Source organism: Bison bison, unplaced genomic scaffold (genome assembly GCF_000754665.1).
Source record: "Bison bison bison isolate TAMUID 2011002044 unplaced genomic scaffold, Bison_UMD1.0 scf7180017864134, whole genome shotgun sequence".
NCBI lineage: Eukaryota > Metazoa > Chordata > Mammalia > Artiodactyla > Bovidae > Bison > Bison bison.
This window is the reverse complement of record NW_011494706.1, coordinates 6283226-6308902: the sequence shown is the minus strand read 5'-3', so window position 1 is coordinate 6308902 and position 25677 is coordinate 6283226. Positions and strand designations below refer to the sequence as shown.

The 25677-nt window shown below is 36.6% G+C and overlaps 1 protein-coding gene across 1 annotated transcript in view; it reads left to right on the top strand.

Annotated features, from left to right (window-relative positions):
* Positions 1–25677, top strand: part of CCDC132 (coiled-coil domain containing 132) — a 132712-nt gene that overhangs the window by 57000 nt on the left and 50035 nt on the right. The window contains exons 13-16 of the mRNA XM_010839776.1: positions 6732–6864; positions 10524–10615; positions 16946–17040; positions 17377–17475. Coding sequence (XP_010838078.1) covers positions 6732–6864; positions 10524–10615; positions 16946–17040; positions 17377–17475 — 419 coding nt within the window. The remainder of the gene's footprint in view (positions 1–6731; positions 6865–10523; positions 10616–16945; positions 17041–17376; positions 17476–25677) is intronic.

Below are 25677 nucleotides of genomic sequence, written 5' to 3'. Positions count from 1 at the left end.
ATTGATTGGCCCAGCCACTGATTTAGGTCAGCCTCCCCAGAAATGTTTTTAGTTCCCTGGAGCTTAATGCTGTTTTGATCTCCAACATGTTTCCAGAAACCTCTCAGCTAAGTAGTCAGTTTTCTCCAGCTGCTTCTGGTGATGTGAGTTCGTACGCTAACAGGATTCATCTAGAGATGTTGATAAGTCTCTGCTGCCCTTGGAAATCATCTGTGAGTGTGTTTGTGTGTTCGGATGAGGGTAGGGATGGCAGTGCTAGGAGTTTTAAATCTCTATGCGGATGCCAAAACATCTGCTCCCTCTCTGTTTGGTGGGATGTGATTAGAGTGCTAAGTCAGAGTGAAACAAGATGATAATACTTCAGGGATGCTCCTAAGAATTTTTGTTGTGATGTTTTAACATAAAAGATCATCTTGCTGAAATTTTTGTTGGCAACTTGTAATAGAGATTTCTGATGGGTAAAAAGTAAATTAATAAGAATCAAAAGACTAAATTTAGTGGCCTCTTTTTTTTTCATATTTACCACTTGGCACCGAAGCAGGTTTCAAAGGTGAATTTTTTATCACCGTGTGGTTCAGGTATGAAAGGCTGCCTATATTCATTTCTGGCTTTTCTCTGTTCTATGAAAATGATGTCTAGAGTCTTACTAAATTGTTGCTTATAGGTAAGGCTGAGACGTTGCTGCTTTTAACAAGTTAATTTCATCATTTTAACTTTGACCAGGTGGGCTGGTTGGGATGGTTAATAGTAGAGCTGGAAGGTACAAAATTTTACTCTTAACTGATAATGATAAGAAATCAGATCTGTGGATTCTGTGAAAGTGTTCATCAGGACTTGATTAAATAATGAATTTTCACAAAGATAAACTCAAAATGGATTGAAGACCTAAATGTAAGACCAGAAACTACAAAACTCTTAGAGGAAAACATAGGCAGAACACTCAACAACATAAATCAAAGCGAGATCCTTTATGACCCACCTTCTAGAGTAATGAAAATAAAAACAAAAGAAAACAAGTGGGGCCTGATTAAACTTAAAAGCGCTTGGACTTGTAAGCTTTTGCTTACAGCAAAAGAAGCTGTAAGAAGGTGAAAAGACAACCCTCAAAATGGGAGAAAATAATAGCAAATAAAACAACTAATTGATAAAGGATTAATTTCCAAAATACACAAGCAGCTCGTACAGCTCAATACCAAGAAAACAAACAACCCAATCAAAAGTGGGGAAAAAAACCTAAACAGACATTGCTCCAAAAAAGACATACAGATGTCTAACAAACACATGAAAAGATGCCCAGCATTGCTTATTATTAGAGAAACGCAAATCAAAACTACAATGAGATATCACCTTACACCGGTCAGAATGGCCCTCATCAAAAAGTGTACAAACAATAAATGCTGGAGAGGGTGTGAAGACAAGGGAACCCTCTTGTGCTGTTGGTGGGGATGTAAACTGATACATCCACTATGGAAGAGAGTATGGAGATTCCTTAAAAAACTAGGAATAAAACCACCATATGACCCAGCAATCCCACTCCTGGGCATATACCCTGAGGAAACCAAAATTGAAAGAGACACATGTATCCCATTGTTCATTGCAGCACTATTTACAACAGCTAGAACATGGAAGCAACCTAGATGTCCGACAGATGAATGGATAAAGAAGCTGTGGTAGATATACACAATGGAATATGACTCAGCCATAAAAAGGAACACCTTTGAGTCAGTTCTAATGAAGTGGATGAACCTAGAACCTATTATACAGAGTAAAGTAAGTCAGAAAGAGAAAGATAAATACCATATTCTAATGCATGTATACGGAATCTAGAAAAATGGTTCTGAAGAATTTATTTACAGGGCAACAGTGGAGAAACAGACATAGAGAATAGACATATGGGCATAGGGAGAGGGGAGGAGAGGGTGAGATGTATGCAGAGAGTAGCGTGGAAACTTACATTACCATATGTAAAATAGATAGCCAGTGGGAATTTGGCTGAAAAAAAAAAAAAGAATGAATTTTGACACTTGAGTAGTGAAGCTTGGTAATAACGCTGTGTTGAGCACTCTTGCATTATAACATCTGGATTTGTGAGTCTTCTCCAAATCCTGCACATAGGATATTTGTTTCTATTTGTGATCACTGGTTACTAGACATGTATGTTATCTGTATGGAGTTTATGAGTTGCAAACAAAATTTAGGTTACTTAAAATGTTCCTCCTTTTCTGCATGATTTTTGAGACAGTTCTAAAATACTATACCTTTTTCTCTTCTCACCTGTCAACCTTCCCTGAATACATTAGTACTCATAGCTTTACGATGGCAGTGGAAAGTCGCTCTGGAACACAGAAAAATGTTTGATAAGTAAATTTCTATTTCCCATACTTAGACATGCTGTTTCGTGCAAGTGTTTTCTAGATTGATTAATTCAAGGCTTTTGTTGCTATTATTGATATGCGATCGGAGCATTGGACTGAAACTGTTATATGGCACTACTCTCTCCTGGTACGCCTGATTTTATACTGAACGAATCACCCATTAATTGGAAGTTGAACTGAATTGCAGTGTTGGGTATTTAGTAATCAGTGAATGGATTAAACCCTTGATGAAGTAGCAGATCTAAGAATCTCTAACATTGATTTGTGGAATGTGAATGTGAGATATCCAGAGTGGTTTACCATCTAAGGGCCTGTGACCGGTAAGCTGTGAAACAGGTGCTGGTTGGGACCCAGGGCTTCCCGTTCCTTGTCTAGTCCTCTTTCTGTTACGCTGTGCTGGCGTGAAGAAGAATTGATGTCTGAGCGGAAGTAGTAAGTCAGAAACCCAGATTCTCTTCTTGGCCTGCCTTTTATTTACCGAGTACTTGTACAGTTATTTGCATATTTGTTGGTTTTTTTGATTCTCTCATTATAGTCATGGTTCACACATGTCGGAAATAAGAGTTTCTATTTGAAATTTGGTGGTGATTGTGTAAATCAGTTGGAGAGCATCAGTTGTGAATGATTTTAGTAGTAAGGTGTTAAAAGCATCAAAAGCATTTGTTGCTATGAGAGTTGACCCTGGTTGATTGCACAGTATAGTGGAAAGTGGTTTCTGGAGTCCAATTTTAAAATGAAATGACTTCTCGCCAGCATGGGCTTCCAAGTACAAGAGATGAACACATTTCACTTAAGTCTATTAAAAACAATATATGTCTGTTGCACCTTGTCTTTTTTTCTTAAACTGTTTACTGTCTATTTTGTATGATGAATCTATACATTTGTTTCTATTTGAGAATATAAATTGAGGTAAGAAGCATCTTGCTCAGTACATCACAGTCTTATGTTTGCACATACGACATTTTTGAAGATAAGTTTGGGCAACTTTCACGTGTGGGCTTTGGCTAGATCTTTGAATTCTTTACACTTGAATAAGTTAGGTGAGAAAAAGCTTCTATAGTTTCACTAAATAATTTCAACTTTCTCTGAAAAACATTTCACATAAACATTTCTGTGTATATAATCTCATCCAAACCCATTAAGTTTTAGCAAATCGTCAAGAGGTAACGTAGTAAAGAACCTCCTTTTTCTTGAACAAATAGGCAACTAATGTATCTAGACAGTGGTCTAGCGGAGAACAGAAGGTAGTAGCTCGAAGTTCCAATTTTCTAATTTGTTAAACTGTGACAATTATAATAAAAGGTGATTGGTGGACAATGGCACCCCACTCCAGTACTTTGCCTGGAAAATCCCATGGACGGAGGAGCCTGGTAGGCTGCAGTCCATGGGGTCGCTAACAAGTCGGACACGACTGAGCGACTTCACTTTCACTTCTCACTTTCATGCATTGGAGAAGGAAATGGCAACCCACTCCAGTGTTCTTGCCTGGTGAATCCCAGGGACGGGGGAGCCTGGTGGGCTGCCGTCTATGGGGTCGCACAGAGTGGGACACGACTGAAGTGACTTAGCAGCAGCAGCAGCAGCACAATTATTTGTATAGTCATACTTTTCCTTTGGGAAAAATAAGGCTAACACTGCTTTCGTCTATCAGAAAGATACGTTGGGATATAATTAGGTTAAATTTATTTGCATAGTATAAACACAAACTTAGGCAAAGTTGAGTTTATGAAAGTTTGTAGAGGAGTACCTTTATTCCAGTGAATGATTGTTAAGCTGCAATTCAGAACCTTTTTGTGATTTTTGCCTTTTCTTTGTCCTCTGCTTTTAGCTCTTTCCTGAACTCATACATCAGTATTAATTTTAGTTGCATGTTTGTGGTATGAGAGATATGTCAATTGTAATGATGTGGTAAAAATAAACCAAGGAAAAATGCAAGACTGGTTCATTGTAAAAGTAGTAATTATAAAAGTAAACAGGGAAAGTCAACATAAAAAATTACCACAAATTATAGCGTAAGTATGCAAAAATATTTGTGTTTATCTCTGCAAGCCATGTGTAAATCTGGATAGCCATCCTAATTTCATTTCCTCCTGTGTTCCTTCTGTCTCATCCCCCATGCCATCTCTTCAGTCAGTCAGTCAGTTCAGTCGCTCAGTCGTGTCCAACTCTTTGTGACCCCATGAATCGCAGCACGCCAGGCCTCCCTGTCCATCACCAACTCCCGGAGTTCACTCAAACTCATGTGCATCGAGTCGGTGATGCCGTCCAGCCATCTCATCGTGTGTCGTCCCCTTCTCCTACTGTCCCCAATCCCTCCCCGCGTCAGGGTCTTTTCCAATGAGTGAACTCTTCGCATGAGATGGCCAAAATATTGGAGTTTCAGCTTCAGCATCAGTCCTTCCAATGAATACCCAGGACTGATCTCCTTTAGAATGGACTGGTTGGATCTCCTTGCAGTCCAAAGGACTCTCAAGAGTCTTCTCCAACACCACAGTTCAAAAGCGTCAATTCTTTGGCGCTCAGCTTTCTTCACAGTCCAACTCTCACATCCATACATGACCACTGGAAAAACCACAGCCTTGACTAGATAGACCTTTGTTGGCAAAGTAATATCTCTGCTTTTGAATATGCTATCTAGATTGGTCATAACCTTTCCTTCCAAGGAGTAAGCGTCTTTTAATTTCATGGCTGCAGTCACCATCTGCAGTGATTTTGGAGCCCCCCAAAATAAGGTCTGACACTGTTTCCACTGTTTCCCCATCTATTTCCCATGAAGTGATAGGACCAGATGCCATGATCTTAGTTTTCTGAATGTCGAGCTTTAAGCCAACTTTTTCACTCTCCTCTTTCACTTTCATCAAGAGGCTTTTTAGTTCCTCTTCACTTTCTGCCATAAGGGTGGTGTCATCTGCATATCTGAGGTTATTGATATTTCTCCCAGCAATCTTGATTCCAGCCTGTGCTTCTTCCAGCCCAGCGTTTCTCATGATGTACTCTGCATATAAGTTAAATAAGCAGGGTGACAATATACAGCCTTGATGTACTCCTTTTCTTATTTGGAACCAGTCTGTTGTTCCATGCCATCTCTTTCAGTGTTTTCTTCTTTATATTCACTATGTTTATTCTTTTGATGATAGGCAGATAGATGCATTAATTTTTTCTATTTATTATGACATACATATGTATAATAAAAATGTTTCCCTTCCTCACATGTATATATATATCATATGAAAGGGAAAATTTTTTATTAAACTTTTGTTAAAGTATATGCTTATTATTTTTCATAGTTGCACAGTGCTCTTTTGTGTGTGTAAAGATAGTTTATTCAACGGATCTCCTGTGTTTGGACATTTAGATAGATTCCAGTATTTTGCAGTTAACAGATTATCCTTCAGCAAACAACCTTGTGCATATGTATTTTCACATTGATTGAAGTACACCTTCTGTATAAATTCCTAGAAGTGGAATTGCTGGGTCCAGGGGAAATACAAACGATGGAGCAAATGCTCCATTGTGACAGACAGAAAACCTGATTAATAGAATCGAGGCGTTACCCTACCTATGAAATAAGAGGAGCAGAATGACAAACTGATAGTGTTTTACTAAGGATAGAGGGAGAAAAATCCACGCATTTTCATTAGGGAGAAGATTTGGGACCACATACTTTTTCATAGCCATATACAACATATTTTAAAATAGTATTGTCAAATATGAAATAGCTGTATCCCTGTAATTTAAAGAATTTACAGATTGTCAAAGGTGCTAGCTTAATTTACGTAAATATGACTATCTTTTTGCAAGTTGTAACTTGTCTAAGAATGAGAATAAAGCTGCGTTTGTATGCTAAGAACATGGCTTTGAAAACATGTATTTGGGGAAGTTTGCACTCTTATTCGTAACACTTAGCAATTCAGTAGTGTATGGATTCATAGAATGAGAATTGATACTGCCCATGAATACTAAAAAGCCATGTTGAAATAGGAATTACTAATTGTAATTGTTACTGTTAATTACTAAAAGTGTGCTTACTAACTCATACAAGTTAGTATTTTTATTAATGGCTTGATAAATATTTTACTAACTGGGGAATTTAGAGGAGGGGGGGAATCATTATGGAGAGAAATTACCATTTGTTCCACGTTGAAACATGGGACATGTTGAACAAATTACTGTTTGCTCTGTGTTGAAATAAGAACACACTTTTCTTGCTGTTGGGCTTTCTTTTTAGACGTATCAGTGGAAGAAATTTTCTTATCTAATTCTTTATTGCATTTGATTGACACCATAACATTTTATTTCGATTAACTTTGTGTTAAACACGACAGTTTGAAAGTTGGCTTTTGTCATTTCCTTCAGCATGTTACACCCGACAGCTATATTCCATGCCTTGCTGACCTGTGCAAAGCCCTGTGGGAAGTTATGCTCAGCTATTACAGGACTATGGAATGGCATGAAAAGCATGATAATGAGGATACTACTTCTGCTTCTGGTAGGAAATAATTTTCATTTTATTATGAAAACTGAATTATAAATACGCCATATTTCTGGAGTCAGGAGAAAGAAAAGAGATAGCTGTAGTTTTAGAGTTTCAGGGACCGTGATGACCTGAATGGGTTAAATGGGTTAAATGTTCAGCAGAGAAAGCAATTTAGCTACTATAAAGACTCCATTACCTTTGGGGATTTACCAGGCTGAAGAACTTCGTATGTGATAGGTATTACCAATTTCCAGGAAAATGTGGTGATGGTCTTAGCACTAAATTATTAAGAGAGCACTTAAAAAAAAAAAGAATTGAAAACTAAGTAAGACATTGGTCTGTCCAAATTTACTATAAAATTAATGCTATTTTTTAATATTAGCATTAATTCAATATTGTCTTTTTTTTCTTATTTTCAAATTGTACTAATAATAATGCTGCTGCTGCTGCTGCTAAGTTGCTTCAGTCATGTCCAACTCTGTGCAAATTAGTAATTCTACTGATGCTTTTCTCCATGAACATAGTGGGACATTAAATTTAAAAAAGATGTTTTAAATTCTATCTTTGAAAGCGAAATACACTTTAAATGTCTATAGTATACTCATAAAGAGCAAACCTTTGAGAAATTATATTAACTAGGCATTACTTCATAATATAATTATATATCTTAAGTGATTATCCTTGAACAATAGCTAAGAGTAAGTATTCAGAAGTACTTTTAAAAGAGTATATCAGTATTTAGGATGGGCAAAATAAATTATACGATACATATTTTTCTGTATTACATACAGTTTAGTATAGCTAGTTAATCAAGTTATTTTAGTAACCTCTAATTTCCGAAGCATTTGGTTTTTGTGATTGGGAAGGAATGCTCAAATCTTACTAATTTATAAAATGTAGGATACTGGTAGTATAGAAGACGTATGTTTAATATTAATCTTGACTTGTAAGAAGCTCATAAATATAGATAGCAAAAAATAAGAAAGATAAATTGTATGGAAGGATTTCCCTCCTTTTGGAAATATTGTTGGGGAGGAAGAGGTTTAGAGAAAGAAAGAGAAAGGAGAAAGTGGGGAGGAGAGGAGAGCATTGAGCCAGGATCCTAGACCAGACGTTTCACCCACCTCCTCTACCGCGTCTGCGAGTATGGGGACACCTGGCTTCAAGTGAGGAAGTCACTTTCATCCTCTCCAGGCTCCAGTCTTGCTCCTTAAAATGGTAGATTAAGAATAAACAAAAGAAACAAAATGTTTCATCAGGTAGTAACACATTTACCTGTAGGATCTCTATAAAGTTTAGAGACAATGTAAAAAGTGCTAACACTAGTTGTTATTAATATCATCCAAAGAAATGAATCAAGAGAGGTAATTATATTAATAATGAAATATCTATAGGCCTTTTTTTTTTCTTCTTCTAATTTCATTTTATTTAGGGAGTTTGTGAGCTTAGGGGATTTTTTTTCCCCCACAAAGTTTATGCTGTTTTGGCAACCTTAATTTTTTTCTAGATGTGGTAACTGTTTAGACATCTCAGCACCTTTTTTCCCTTTTCTGGTCCATTATTTAAGAAGAAACCAAAGCAAAAGTTTGGAACAAAATTAACACATACTTTAGATATAAGACAAGAGTGTAGAAGATAATATATTCTCATCATGGTGAAACTTGCTTTCTGCTCCAGGCAAATAGTTTCATGTATTATGTATGGATGTATATATTTATGTATAAACATTTTCATGATGCTTTCAAATTGTGGTGATGGAGAAGACTCCTGAGAATCCTGGACTTCAAGATCAAACCAGTCAATCCTAAAGGAAATCAACCCTGAATTTTCACCGGAAGGGCTGTTGTTGCTCCAATATTTTGGCCCCCTGATGCAAAGAGCTAACTCATTAGAAAAGATCCTGATGATGGGAAAGACTGAAGGCAAAAGGAGAAAGGGGTGGTAGAGGATGAGATGGTTTAGAGTGTCACCCACTCTAGAGACATGAATTTGAGCAAACTCCAGGAGATAGTAGAGGACAGAAAAGCCTATCATGCTACAGTCCTTGAGCTCTCAAAGAGTTGGACACAATTTAGCGACCCAACAACAACAAATAGGTTCAAACTGAAAACTCTTTGATCCTTCTACATTTAGTCCTCTTTGCTAAAATTCTTTCTCTCTAATCTGTGTAATTTAAGAATGCTGTAGACCCTGGTTAATCTGATCATCAGTTGACAATATCGAGGACTGTAAAAAGTCATTTGTTCACCAGAGAGTCTTCCTTTTGTATTCACATTAAGGCTTAAATTGTAGGAACCAGTAATTTAAAAATTATTCTTCGCAAACTTGATAAGCCTGAAAGGGCCTCTAGAGTTCACTTGTCGTTCTCTCCTTCATTGCAGGCAGATTCTTTACTGCTGAGCTGTGGGGAAGTCCTCTAGTTTATACTATTGGTATCTTAACACTTTACCATTTTAAATAAATCTCTAAAGCTATAGTGTAGTGTAGGTACATTGCTCTGAGCTGCTGGGTTCATAATAGCCAGACCATACAGATGGTATGAGGATTCCTTTGTAGCTCAGTTGTTAAAGAATCTGCCTGCAATGCAGGAGACCAGGGTTCAATTCCGCAGTCAGGAAGATCCCCTGGAGAAGGAAATGGCAACCCACTCTAGTGTTCTTGCCTGGGAAATTCCATGAACAGAAGAGCCTGGAAGGTGACAGTCCATAGGGTCGCAAGAGTTGGACACGACTTAGCAACTAAACCACTGACCCACCACCACAGATGGTATGGCTTAAACTGTAGGAGTGGTTACCAGTACACCAGGCATGCATCTGGGCTTCCCAGGTGGCTCAGTGATAAAGAACCCACTGCCAAGGAAGGAGACGTGGGTTCCATCCCTGGGTCAGGAAGATCCTCTGGAGAAGGAAATGGCAACCCTCTTCAGTCCAGGGGGTCGCAAAGAGTCGGACACGACTGAGCAACTAAACAACACAAAGGCATGTATCCAGGGCCTGGATATGAAGGGGCCTTCTGCTGATCACCGGTGGACGGACACCCTGCCAGCCTGAGATGAGAACAACCGAGATTCTCAGTTTATTCGCACAGAGGCATAATTTTTAAAATATAATGTATTTATGTATTTTTCAGTTGCTTTTAGGGAGAGAATTATTTTTGAGGCCGGTTGTTGATCTTAACCTCTTGAAGTGGACATTGTTAGATTATTTACCTGGATTGGATAAAAGTATTCTGGATCATGAAAAATACAAATACAAATTGTATGCATCATTGCCTCACTGCATGAGAAGTTTTGCACTCCATGCTCCTGTTAACGTGTGTTAATTGATAATTCGGTTAATCAGTCCTGTAATGCCCTGGCAGCAGGCAGTATATGGGTCATTGAGAACCTGGTTTCTGGGATTACACTGCCCAAGTTGGAATCCCACCTCTAATCACACAAGACCTGAGTAGTCTTAGGTGTAAAGTATTATACTTAACATTTCAGAGTCTTGAGTTTGTCTCATCAAATGCATTTAATCCCAGTTCTTATTTTTGACATTGTTTTGATTATGTAAATATCGAGAATATTTTCTGTATTTTACATATGCTTACAGTATATTAGAGTTCACTTTTTTTTCTGGAGAACGAAATGTGAAGCAAGTTTAAAAGTGTATACCATCTTTTATTTTCAGAGGGGAGTAATATGATGGGTGCTGAAGAGACAAGTTTTGATCGTGGCTACATAAAAAAGAAATTAGAACATGGACTTACACGAATATGGCAGGGGTGGTTTTTTTAAACTATTTTTTTTTTCTGTGAAAACAGTAGAAACCTTCATGTCAAAAGTGTTTTACAGATTCATTGTTTAGGTTTTCTGTATTTGTTTTTCCTTGTAGATCTAGTCATATGTTATTTTCTTTGGAATAAGTCTGTTACTTGAGTTCTATAATTTATTAATAGTTGTGAATTATATTTGACTGTAACTGGCAGTAGAAAAGGTGTTTTAATTTGAAATTCTCCATTGAAAATATTCCCGGATTACATTTTACTTTTAGTATTGTAGCAGATCTGTGCTTTTCTAAAGAAGTTGTTTTCTTATTGAGATACTGTTTCTTTTATGTGTGTTTTTTTTCCTTTTCTGTTAATTTTAGGAAAAGGATAACTGTGTAATAGATGACATACTTGGGTTGGAGTCTAGAATAGAGTGAAGAATTTTTTCCAAGTCAGTGATTTTTGTGCCTTCAGTGAACCTTATGTGTCTATTGATTGTGTATTCCTAGGCTTTTCTTTTGCATTTCAGTAGCTCAGTTGTTGTTATCAGATAATTTAATTTATTAAAATTTTTCATTTCCTAGATAAAATGTAATTTCTTTGATAACTTTTTTGTTCTTTTTGGACTTCCTCAAAATTTAGAAGACTATAGAAACTTTGATATTATGTTCTTTTAAAATGTATTTTTGATTTTTCTAATGAAGCTGATATTTAGTTTGAAAATCTTTACAGAATTTCTTTTGAAAAAAATTGTCTAGCTAAATATATACTGCAAGCATAAATTTCCTTAAGAATCACTTAGCAGTTATAATTTAGTGTTCTTCTGACTTTTTATTACTTGCTATTGGATATGCTATTTGAACTTATACTTTAATATTTAAATATGTGATAGTCTTTTATAATTTCTATTATGACCATATTAAGGTAATTTTTACCTTTCCACTTATTACAGGTTTAGGCTGACTTTTTTCCTGAATATTATATACAGAAAGGAAAATCTTATATCTAGGGTCAGATATGAATTGTTTCTGCTTAGGTCTTCTAATAGACTCTTAACTATACTTTGCTGAAATTGCTGAATCTATGATAAAATTTTTGGTAATTCAGCATACTTTGAAATATTGACCTGGAATTTTATATAGCTAGTTACTATTCAGTCTGGCAGCCTGATGTCATTCCTGCTATAGGAATATCTGTTAAATGTAAGATTTAGTGAAGCTATTCTCATTTAAACATTTGGCCAATTTAATGAAAGTCATCATGCTTTTGAATACAGATAATTGTATATTTCAGGTTTTAGAATATCTTCATCTCTACCAAGTCCCTTTTGCCCCTCCAATCCCAGTTCTCAACCAGTTGTACACAAGACTTTGTGTACATTAGGAACTCATTGCTGTTGCATTGCTTCAGTCGTGTCCGACTCTGTGTGACTCCATAGATGACAGCCCACCAGGCTCCCCCGTCCCTGGGATTCTTCAGGCAAGAACACTGGAGTGGATTGCCATTTCCTTCTCCAATGCATGAAAGTGAAAAGTGAAAGTGAAGTCGCTCAGTCGTATCCGACTCTTAGCGACCCCATGGACTGCAGCCTACCAGGCTCCTCTGTCCATGGGATTTTCCAGGCAAGAGTACTGGAGTGGGGTGCCATTGCCTTCTCCGTAAGAACTCATTAGTGTTTGTTAAACTGAAATTACAAAGCTCGATGCAATTGCAAAAAGGCAAAGTCTCTGAAAAATAAGTATTTTTTAATAACACATCTAGCAGACAAAACCTGACAGGAGTTGAATTCATTTGATAGCACAACCTGACCACTGTTATCATTGGCTTTTTATAGTATTTATTTTTCCCATTAAAGTGAACATGCATATGTTACAGGGATATTCATGTGTTTTATTTTGGGATGTTGCCCTTGACCCCACTGGGGGTTATATATAATATATGCTGTACAGGCTATAATATATTTCTGATACCTGAAGTGCTAAATTTCAAAGCAGGAATGAGCATGTGACAATTTACAGACATTTATCATAAATTTATTGTGGAGATAATGATAAGTGATGATTGAGAAGCATAAGATAGTTAACATTTCTGACATAAAACTAGATTTAGAATCATAATCACCTTGATTTTTGATGTGAAAAGTTTTTAGAATTTTATGGCAAATTTTTCCTACATTTTGACTCAGTTAGAACCTTTCAGGGAAAAAGGTTGTATCAATCATAATATGTGTATCACACTGTTTGTGGGTTTCCAAACATGGTAATTGAAAGCATGGTCCTTGACCTCATGGAGCTTACATATTTAACCATATGAAATTCTTGGTCTTCCAAAATTTTCTTTTTAGTCTTTAACTACGTGAGAAGTGGCAGTTTTAAAATGCTTACTGATTTCTCTTTATTATAGGAAATTAGAGTTGGCATATTTCTACTTTTTTTGAATTGGAAGTTATCTTTACAATCTAATATACTTCCTACCTTTAAATTCTTCTAGGGGCATTTGAAAAATAACCATGTATTTCTTCTTTGTGTTGGGAATTAGGCTGTGTGTGTATTAAAGCAGCTAACTATGTATTACTCTCATCTATATCCTTATTTGGTTTTGGTTTTCTTGGTCTGTGCTGCTCTGAGGGAGCAGTTTTAATCTTCTGGTGTGATTGTAATTTTGTCAGGTTTTTTTTATTTCTAACAGCTTTGGCTTTTTATATTTGGATACTATGTTGACTGATGCTGCAATGCTAATAACCACTTACCTTGTTTGTACATAATTCTCTTTATTAATTTTAAAGAAATAGCTCTTTTCCTCTTAGGCATTTTGCAATGAATTCTAGTTTGCTCTATTATTACCATTACTGTTCATATTTTCCTAATAAATACTTGACAGTTCCCTTATTTTAAATGTTTTTGTATCATGTTTTGGTTTTGTCTCCTATTGATATAGAAAAAAATTTTTTTCCAAGAGTGGCTTTATCTTATAATAGAGCAATTGAATATGATGTTTATATTTTCATTAGTGTTTTACTTTATACTTCTTTAATTATTTGAGAACTTGAACATTTAAAAATCTATTAGTTATTTGTGAATTATTTTCTCATATTTTTTGCTCATTCGTTTTAAAATACTTATTTGATAAAGGATAATCCTTTGTATATCATTTGTGTATTTTAACTTACATTTTTGATGTGCAGATGGTTTTTTATGAGGTCAAACTGTTGACATTTGTCCTTTATGACATGTTGCATTTATTCTTAAAGTATGCTTTTTTATGTAAAGCTCTGGTCAGTATTCATTTGGTAATTACAAATACTTATCGAAAGTTTGTATTAATTGCTATATCCCTAATACCTAGAATACTGCTTAGAAAACTTAATAGGTAGTTAGAAAATATTTTTGCCTTTTTATTGAATTTTTAATCTTTTGAAAGCCTACAAAACCATTTACTTAATCTGTTTTATATTTCTTTTGATACGTGATGTAAAGAGAGGGTGTCTTCCCCTACATACAACCCCCCCACCACCAGTTATTCAGGTTTCCCTTCTCTACTTCTTGGATAATCTTTGTTCTTCTCTCTTTTTTTGGGATACCTCCTTGTAGCAAGAGTCAGTGAAAAGAGGAGACTCTGAAGGCAGATAGACCTGGGTTAAATCTTTGCTTTCTCTTTCACTGGCATGTGGATTTAGGCAATTAGTTGACCTCTTTCAAAGAATGCCCCTGCAATGAGGGAGACCTGGGTTCTGTCCCTGGGTTGGGAACATCTCCTGGAGAAGGGAAAGGATACCCACTCCAGCATTCTGGTCTGGAGAATTCCATGGACTGTATGGTCCATGGGGTTACAAAGAGTTGGACGTAACTGAGATGTATGGTGTTGGAGAAGACTCTTGAGAGTCCCTTGGAATGCAAGGAGATCCAACCAGCCCATCCTAAAGGAGATCAGTCCTGGGTGTTCATTGGAAGGACTGATGTTGAAACTGAAACTTCAATACTTTGGCCACCTGATACGAAGAGATGACTCATTTGAAAAGACCCTGATGCTGGGAAAGACTGAGGGCAGGAGGAGAAGGGGATGACAAAGGATGAGATGGTTGGATGGCATCACGGACTCAATGGACATGGTTTTGGGTAGACTCCAGGAGTTGGTGATGAACAGGGAGGCCTGGCATGCTGCGGTTCATGGGGTCACAAAGAGTTGGACACGACTGAGTGACTGAACTGAACTGAGCAACTTTTACTTTCACTTTGACCTCTTTCAGTTTCTCTTTGCCTAGGGGGATAATGAAGGCTTGCTTAACAACCCTGTTTTAGAATTAAAGATAATATGTAAAGTTCTTAGTATAATGCTGGAGAAAAGTAAATACTCAGAAAACAGTAGTTTTTATTGCTGTTTGTTAAGCACTTACATGTGTATTAGCACTGTTTGATTTATCTTTCCTATTCCATTGATTTTTCTGTATATTGCTAGCATTTTTTGGATAGTTTTTAATATCTTAATGTAGGTGGTACAAGTCCTCTAATATCACTCATAACTTTTACTCCCTCTTTTCAAAGCACTATTTTTTTAAAAAAGGTTATTGTCTATTTCTTATTTCTGGTGAATATTAGAATAATTGTTCAGAAGAAAATTTTTTTGTGTATGTGATTTTGGTTAGAATCTCCCTGTATCTCTACATTAACTTGGAAAAATGGACATATTTATAATATTTAGTCACCTATTCAGTCCCTTAACTCAATTTATGGACATTCTTTTGTATCCCCTTAGAGTTGCTATTAATAGTTCTTTCTTATAGATCTGATAGCCCTTATTAAAGTTACTCCTAAGTGTACTGTATTTTTAATAATTTTTTTTGAATGAAATCTCTCCATTTTCAGGTGCCACAACAGGTATACATGGAAATATTAATTTTTATATGTTGTACATAAATACCTCACATAATTATCTTATTCTGATTATTTTGAATAAATTATTTTGGGGTTTCTAGCGTACCAAGTAGTGATTGGTGATTTTTACCTATACACCTAGTTCAGTTCAGTTGCTCAGTCATGTCCAACTCTTTGCAACCCCATGGACTGTAGCACTCCAGGCTTACCTGTCCATCACCAACTCCTGGAGCTTACTCAAACTCACGTCCATTGCGTTAGTGATGCCATCCAACCATCTCATCCTCTGATGTCTCCTTCTCCTCTCGCCTTCAGTCTTCCCCAGCATCAGGGTCTTTTCAGAGTCAGCTCTTCGCATCAGGTGGCCAAAGTATTGGAGTTTCAGCTTCAGCATCAGTCCTTCCAATGATCACCCAGGACTGATCTCCTTTAGGATGAACTGGTTGGATCTCCTTGCAGCCCAAGGGACTCTCAAGAGTCTTCTCCAACACCACAGTTCAAAAGTATCAATTCTTTGGCGCTCAGCTTTCTTTATAGTTCAACTCTCACATCCATACATGACTACTGGAAAAACCATAGCCTTGACTAGATGGACCTTTGTTGGCAAAGTAATGTCTCTGCTTTTTAATATGCTGTCTAGGTTTGTCATAGCTTTTCTTCCAAGGAGCAAGCGTCTTTTAATTTCATAGCTGCAGTCACCATCTGCAGGGATTTTGGAGCCCCAAAATAAAGTCTGTCAGTTTCCATTGTTTCCCCATCTATTTGCCATGAAGTGATGGGACCAGATGCCATGATCTTAGTTTTCTGAGTGTTGAGTTCTAAGCCAACTTTTTCACTCTCCTCTTTCACTTTCATCAAGAGGCTCTTAGTTCTTCGCTTTCTGCCATAAGGGTGGTGTCATCTGCAAATCTGATGTTATTGATATTTCTCTCAGCAATCTTGATTCCAGCTTCATCCAGCCTGGCATTTCACACGATGTACTCTACATATAGGTTAAATAAACAGGGTGACAATATACAGCCTTGACGCACTCCTTTCTTGATTTGGAACCAGTCTGTTATTCCATGTCCATTTCTAACTGTTGCTTCTTGACCTGCATACAGATTTAAGGTGATTACTTAAATCTGTATGCAGATTTAAGTGATTACTGCATACAGTATAAGGTGATTATACTAGATATACACAAATAGTGGTGATCTTTACCTGTGTATCTAGTATAAGAATATAATTCTTATCTTGCATGTGTATGTGTATATTAATAGTGATGACTGTGGCCTATACTATGTTTATATTTGATTATGGAACTGTTTCTGATATCACCCTTTGTTGGATATTGGCCTAAATAGATATTTTTTTATCAAGTTAATCTATTCCTGTCTCATTTTAATGTGTAGCTATACAAAAACATGGTTCTTAGAACTTACCTTCTTTATTTTGGATTTACTTGAAACATTTTTTGTTTTGTTTTATAGGATGTTCAGCTAAAAGTTAAAACCTACTTGCTTGGAACTGATTTGTCTATATTCAAATATGATGATTTCATCTTTGTTTTGGATATAATCAGCAGGTAGTGTTTGAGATCTTGTCTTATTCTTTATCTTGTTTCATTGAACCATGATAATTAATGAAATCTCGAATCAGTGAGTTACAAGCTGTAACTTCGTGGAAGTGAAGATAATTGAGCATTCACAGTCTAATTTCTGCTGGTTTATTTGTGAATGTGTTTAAATATTTCTGCCCTATTGATGTTTGTAAACTGTAATGCATTTGTAATCTTTAGAATTTCTTCAAGCATCCAAATTTTTATGATTTGTTATCTTTGAATAAAGATGACCTGGACTTCTTTTATTTCCCTATAATAAACATGTTGCTGAAATTGTTATAAATCTTTCTGTCCACCTAGGTTGATGCAAGTTGGAGAAGAATTTTGTGGTAGCAAGTCTGAAGTTTTGCAAGAATCTATTAGAAAACAAAGTGTCAATTATTTTAAGAACTACCATAGGTAAGAACTCTAATAAACATGTATAGACTTATTTAGCTAGTAAGAATAGCTTTTTCTCATGTTTATTAATCTTATAGCATTGATTGGTTTAAAAGAATTACTTTTGAATTTGAAAGACTGTCTTCTTTGTAGCTCTTTTTAGGGTGATTAGGTTATTATTTCTTTTCTACCAAAAATAACATAAGTTATTCTCATTACTTTTTGTAAATTTCAATATGTACTTTGTCTTAAGGGGTTTAAAATGTTGAACTGACTTCTTTGTGGGTATAAGATGATTCTTACATGGAGGATCCCTAGAAACATTTGACCACTATTCTATACCTGCATATATGGTGTGAGTTTAGTAAGGAAGTTAAATCAATAGAGGCAGCACTCAGCGAGGAGGACGTGCTTGAAACTACGTGCCTTTTAGGAGTAAAAAGGCTTTTAGAGAAGGGGGCATGATATTCAGAATCTAGCTACAAGGCCAAGACTATGTACTATGTTGCTTTGACAAACAGTGACTACCAGTTTAAAAAGGGTGCTGTGGAGTAGTTTTGGGAGTGGACAAAGGTGGGAAAGAATGTTCATGTAGCAGTGTGATGGTACACTTAAAGTAGCATTAAACTGAGAGAGTGAACAGGTATTAGACCTTTCTCCATGTAAGCTGGACCCGGTACTGTATCTCTTACATATATTTTATCATTTGCATTGAGGTATATTTCACTTGTTAGTCTGCTTTTTAAAATGTTTTGATTTTGTTGTTACTTGGTACCAGGGAGAGTTGGGATTTGAAATTCTTTTTCTCCTTGTTCAGAGTCAACCCCTGGTCACAGTGATATGTGCTGAGTCAGAAGAGAGATTACTGCATGTGAAACCATTGACTAATTTATTATTCAATATTTTTAAGTACACATTTTCTGTCTTAATAGTAAACTCTTAAAATTAAATATGGGCTTTCCTGATAGCTCAGTTGGTCAAGAATCTGCCTAAAAGGCAGGAGACCCCGGTTCAATTCCTAGATCTGGAAGATCCACTGGAGAATGGAAAGGCTACCCACTCTAGTATTCTGGCCTAGAGAATTCCATGGACTGTGTAGTCCCTGGGGTCACAAAGAGTCAGACACGACTGAGTGACTTTCACTCACTCACTCATTAAATATTTATTTTTAAAATATATATATATATATATATTTTTGAAATCTTAAAAGGTTTATTTTACAGCTATTTTCCTAAAAGTGTATGTGGAAGGAAAAGAAACCAAAGAGATGAAATTTACACTTTTGTACAAATGTACAAGTCTGTTTGATGTAGAATAATTACTGATGTCTAAATCTATTCCTAATATTGCTATCTGATCTGTGCTTTGCCATGTTTCTTTTCTTTCTTTTTTTTTTTAAGATGCTTGCTTTCTTTTTTTTAATTTTTTTTTCCAACTACAATTTTATTTTATTTTTAAACTTTACAAAATTGTATTAGTTTTGCCAAATATCAAAATGAATCCTCCACAGGTATAATTTAAATTGATTATTTACCAAAGTGGGCTTCCGTGGTGGCTCAGATTCTCAAAAAGAATTTGCCTGCAGTGCAGGAGACCCAGATTTGATCCCTGAGTTGGGAAGATCCCCTTGAGAAGGAAATAGTTACCCACTCCCGTATTCTTGCCTGGAGAATTCCATGGACAGAAGAGCCTGCTGGGCTACAGTCCGTGGGGTCACAAAGAGTCGGACATGACTGAAGTGACTTAGCACGCATGCACAGGAAGACAGTGGTAAGGGAACAACATAAAACCCTAACACTACCTTTGTTTACAACTTCCTTTTCTGTTAGAACTTAAGCCCTACTAAAGTAGAAGTCCCAGCCTGTACACATTGCTTTCCAAAATGAGAGTGGCCTTGTAATCACAGATGGGAAATGGAAAAGAATCAAGAATTGTGAAGAAAGGAGAAACCTAACTTACCCGTTAGAATGAAGGCATGCTGCTTGTCCATTTCCCAAAGATTGCTTTGTATCCTACAATACCACTGGAGGGTCTTCTGTTCATTGTGACTGCAAGATGTATGCAGTGCAGAAATGTGGGTTCATTTAATGGTTTCCATTCTGCATTCCACTTTATTATCAAAAGGTGTCTGTCATCTGTTGCCAGCAGGTATAATAGGCATTTCTAGATGCTAATGGAGATTCCTCACAAAAGTTCACCTTGATGAACTTAGAAAACGTAGATATTAATGATTGTTTTCAAAACACTCAACATTTTAATTGACTTTTCTCAGAAACACTTGTGAAACTTGTTTCACAGTGAGGAGGCTATATTGTATCGTTAGAAGGAGAGGAGGACTGGGAAATAGTAAATTGGGTTCTTATCCCGTTTTTGCCTCTCACTTCACTGACATTGACCAAATTACTTAACCCTCTGGGATATGGTTCTATCTATCAATTGTAAAATGAGGTGGTTGGACTAAATGGTCTCCCTAAGTATTACCTGCAGATCTTTCCCTTTTTTTATGCTGCTCTGTATATTATAAAAGTAGGTTAAAACATAAAGATTTAATTTTTTTTTTTGTAGTATTCTTCCCTTTCCGCAGTGTTTAAACCAGTCTTGCTTATATACTGCCAGTAATCATTCTCTCTCCAACAGCTGCCATTTGGGAAATTATAATGAAAATTACTTGGCAAAGTGGGTGCCAACCATCACTCTGTTCTAAAGCAAGATGAACTTAACAGGCAGTTTAGAAACGATGCCAGTGGACAAATATTGAGTTGATGAAAGTCATTACATTAGCCAGTGATGAATCTAAATATACTAAATTCTGATTTAATACCTCCTTCACCAAATCATACTACATAAATACCAAAAAATACCGTGAAACATGGTGAACTAGCATCATCTGTTTCGATTTTATTAAAGTGTTTAAACATGCTTACAGTTTGTTTCATGGTCTTCTGCCAAATAGAGCTCTTGAGAATGAAGAAATTCCTGAACCGAATTATCCTGACTTTGAGTCCATTTAGGCTGTTGGTTTGAAGGCGTAGACTTAACAACAGGGTGAACGTAGAAACATTTTACTCTTTGGCAGAACAGCTGTTTACAGAATGCACTGGTGTTTTTTTGTGGAAGTATTAAAGTTTGCCTGCCGTTATGTTTTTCTTGGGCAAAGTTGGATGAGCATGTGAGGAAGCACAGTCTCTGTCATCATCTGTCAGTGTAACTTCACATCTTTCAAGGTGTGTTTTATTCCCCCAAGTTTCTTTATGTTCAGGCTCTAAGTTTGTATACACCGAAAGCTGTCAGTCTTCTGGCAGATGTTGCAGAATTCCCTAAAAGCACAAATAATCTAAAACAGTAATGACGTAGAGACTGTGCAGTAGTGTACTGTTGTCAAGACATTTAACAAGTACAGTTTGTTTTTAATTGCTTTAATAATCAAAGTTTATAAATGTGTTCAGTGACCTTAAAGGTGCATTGACTGATGTCAGAAGAAGAGAAAGATCACCTATCCTTGTAGGGAGAAACGTCTTTGCTTGCCTGAATAAGAAAGGCTTGGTTTATTCCTTAAAGTGTATTTAAAATGTGTGCTTCTAGAGTTAGTTTTATTATCCATATACTTATCTTTGTTTTCTCTCTTGGTCAAGTGATTGAATCATGTCTTCTGGTTTGAATATTGGACCTGATATCTTCTAAAACCGACTTGCCTGCTCATGTCACACTGCTCCTCCCTCCCCTGCCCATATATCTTCTGCCAAGTACACTGTTTTGGTTAAGGCTTCAGAGAGAGTAGAAAATAAGTTATCAGTAATTTTAGTTGTATAAGATACCTGAGAGATTTTTTTTTTAAGGAAAAGGTTAACCAGTATAATAACTTCAATGTACATTGAAGTTATTTGTTATATATACATTGAAGTTATTTGTTATATATACATTGAAGTATAAGTGTCCATGGATACATTTACCTAGTATTGCATTATAACAAACTATCCTGAAACTTACAGGCTTAAAACAACCACCATCTTATTGTTATTTCATGTATTCTGTGAGTCAGGAATAATTTAAGCAGGGATCAAGATCCTTCTGCTCCTCGTAGCATTGACTGGGGTGACTCAGCACTCAGCTTTGTGTGGCGGGTTCAGGATGGCTTCACTTGGTGGAGGTGGCTGGAAGGCTGTACAGCTGGCTTGGTTTCAGCGGCCCACATGTGGCCTCCCTCGTGGGGCGCTCTCAGTGTGGTTGGACTTCTTCTATGGCAGCTGGCTTCCCTTGGAACTAGCATTCCAAGAGAACCACGTGGAGGGTGCTTGGCCTTTTCAGACACGCTTGGGACTCATGCAGTCCTTCTACCACATTCCATCGAATGTAGACTTCTCATAATGCTGGTTCAGATTGAAGGGGAGGGAAATCAGACTTTCTCTGTTGACAGGGGAGTGGTTAGGTCATGTAGAAGAGCTGTGTGTGGAATAGGAGATACTGTTGTAGCCCTGTTTGCTGTATTCCTTGGGAAAACGGAGAGATGTTTTCAGAAACCAGGTTTTGGGGGGATTTGGTGAAAATGGTACCAATAAATTAGTTTATTTTTAGTACATGACATGTTCTTCTAAAAATTCAATTATGTAAAATATGACTATTTTCCATGTCTAAACTATACAAGAGGGCTTAAATTTTGAACTTAAAATGAGAGCAAAAGGGACAGTGTCTTCATAATATCAGACTAGTTTCTCTTCTGTATATATGTACATACACATTATATATACACACACATGTGTGTATATATAATGTGTATGTACATATATACAGAACAGAAATATGTACATACACATAAATATACCATAATAGTGAGTGAACAACTATCAAATTCCACTTTTCCTCCTGCTGGTAAAACGTTTGGGGCCATGCGGTGTTATCAGTGGCCTTGGGTTCCAACCTTTACTGTGTTCCTCACTAGCTTTACCACCCATGTGATTTTAACCAATCTTTAATTTTCTGAGCATCAGGTTCCTTCTCTACAAAGTGTATAAAGCTTATGTTGGGTATTCTACCTTCTTTAAACTCTGTGCTTTTATCATTTGCTTTTGGAGCCTAACTCCTATTGCTTTAATCTTTTATTAGGTTAAGTAAAAGATCTGTATTTCACACACTTGTAATTCATTGATATTTTCCCTTTAACTTGTCGGTCAACATATTTGAGACAGTTTGTAGATTGGTTATTATCTTCTTCACAATGTTTGCACTTTAAAATCTCTTTAATTTTATTTTAGTTGCACCTGTTCTTTAGTTTGCCAAAAAAATTCTTTGTATCCTGCTGATATTCTGGTTTCTTGAAGATGCAGGTGACACCCAGTTCGCTTAAAGTAATGACCGAGATTGCTTTTCACTTAATGATTACAGTCAATTTTGTTATTCAGCATCCGATCGCAGTTTGTACTTTACATACTTAACTGCTTTTTTATCATAACTGCTGTCTTGTGTGTGTTAGTCCAATAAATTAGAAAAAAGGATATAAAATATAGATCCTTCCATTTGTATAAAATGTTCTTGGGGAAAGCGTTGCAGAGGAAGTTTTCCTTGGCTTTATTGAATACATTTGGATAATATTAACCAACGTATGGTTTCCAGTAAAAAGGGATATTTTTCCTTTTTGCTGTTGTTGCTAACCATGTTGCAGTGAAAAGAACGTGACTTGGAAATCAGGACCCTGTCTCTGCTGTCTGCTAGTTGTGAGCCTGTGACCCCTCACAAGTGGATGAATGCTTGCTTGAGCCACCTGTGGCTTTACCTTTAAAATGGGCCTGCCTTTTATTGCAGACAGTTTGGGAGGATAGTGATAGATTAATAGTTTTTTCCTTTGAAAAAATTTTATTAAAACTTAACTCACATGCTGCTATTGCTGCTGAGTCGCTTCAGTCGTGTCCGACTCTGTGCGACCCCATAGATGGCAGCCCACCAGGCTCCCCTGTCCCTGGGATTCTCCAGGCAAGAACACTGGAGTGCGTTGCCACTTCCTTCTCCAATGCAGGAAAGTGAAAAGTGAAAGGGAAGTCGCTCAGTCATGTCCGACTCTTTTTCGACCCCATGGACTGCAGCCTACCAGGCTCCTCCGTCCATGGATTTTCCAGGCAAGAGTACTCGAGTGGGGTGCCATTGCCTTCTCCGAACTCACATAAATGTATGCATATCTTATTGTACAGCTCTGTGAATTTTTAATATATGTACACTGCATAAGGGGCTTCCCAGGTGGCGCTAGTGGTAAAGAACCTGCCTTACAGTGCAGGAGACCCAAGAGTTGCGGATTCCATTCCTTGGTTGGGAAGATCTCTTGGAGGAGGGTTTGGCAACCCACTCCACTATTCTTGCCTGGAAAATCCCTGTGGACAGAGTCGAACACGACTGACATGACTTAGCCCGCAGGCACACACACTGCATAAACTTCCCGGGTTAATATATGTAACTTTTCCAGTATCCCCGAAGAATCTCTTGTACTTTTCTCAGTCAGTAGCCTCAGTCAGAGTTAACTGCTGTTCTTAGCTTGTGTCACCACTGACTAGTCATGGCTGAACATTATGTAAATATTGTGGTTTTATAAATATTATTCTGAATTGTGTTGCTTTTGTTGTTTCTCACACACATAGACATGTGAGTTGATTTAGTGTGTTGACCCAGAATTCCTATGATCTGGGGGTTAAATTAGCATTTTAGTAAATTTAATTGGAAATTCTTTTGAATTGCCCATGTATATAATATGTCATGTGTGAATAGTGATGGTTTTATATATTACTTTCTAACATTTGTATTGGTTAGGACTTCTGGTACAATTTTGAATAGAAGTGCCAACAAGGGACATTCTTTCACTCAGTACTTTACCAGTAAGTATGATATTTGTGGTAGGTTTTTGTAGACACTCTATATCAGATGAAAGAAATCCCTAAGAGATAGTCAACTTTAAGTCAAAAGGTATTACTAAAAGTAAAGGAGATACTTCATAATGATAAATAGATTTTCGTTAGGAAGGTATGACAGTCGTAAATTTGTAAGCTCTTACTAAGATAAAATCAAAATATATAAAGCAAAAATATTCAGATTAGAAGAAGAAATAGACAATTTATAATCATAGTTGAGAATTTTTACGTGTCACTTTTAGTAATTGGTAATATAAACAGACAAAAAAATCAGTCCGGATATATGTTAGACCAGATATTAATAAAATTTACCTAATTTATGTAGATATATTGATATATATATATATATGTTTACACATATGTGTATGTATACATTATAATATTTAATAGCTGAAGAGTTCATATTTTTTTTCAGAGCAGAAGGACAGTTAATCAAAGTCAATCAATTGCTGGGACTCAAAGCAAGTCTTTGAAAAAGTCTTTCAAAAGATTGAAATCAGAGCATATTCTGACCACAGTGGAATTAAACTAGAAATAAATAAGAGAGAACTAGAAAATCTGCCAGTTTTTGGATATTAAGCAACCTATTTTCCATGTTAAAGAAGGAACCATATTGAGAATTAGAAAATATTTAAAAATGAATGTTAATAAACATATAAAACTGTGAGGTGTAACTAAAGCAGAGGGGGAGATTTTTAGTTTTAAATGCATTTTTTGGTTAAAGAAGAAAGTTTGAAAATCAGTGCCCTAAGCTTACATTTCAAAAAGTTTAGAAAATGACAGCAAATTAAACCTAAAGAAATAGTGGGAAGATAAATTATAAGAGTAGAAGTCAGTATAAGTGAAGGAGGCGAGTGAAAAAGTTGGCTTAAAGCTCAACATTCAAAAAACGAAGATCATGGCATCTGGTCCCATCACTTCATGGCAAATAGATGGGGAAACAGTAGAAACAGTAAACAGCTGTAGAAAAAGTAAACAGCTGACTTTATGTTTTTGGGCTCCAAAATCACTGCAGATGGTGACTGTAGCCATGAAATTAAAAGACACTTGTTCTTTGGAAGTAAAGTTATGAACAACCTGCTGCTGCTGCTGCTAAGTGGCTTCAGTCGTGTCCGACTCTGTGTGACCCCATAGACGCCAGCCCACCAGGCTCCCCCGTCCCTGGGATTCTCCAGGCAAGAACACTGGAGTGGGTTGCCATAAGTTCCTTCTCCAATGCATGAAAGTGAAAAGTGAAAGTGAAGTCGCACAGTCGTGTCCGACTCTTCGCGACCCCATGGACTGCAGCCTACCAGGCTCCTCCATCCATGGGATTTTCCAGGCAATAGTACTGGAG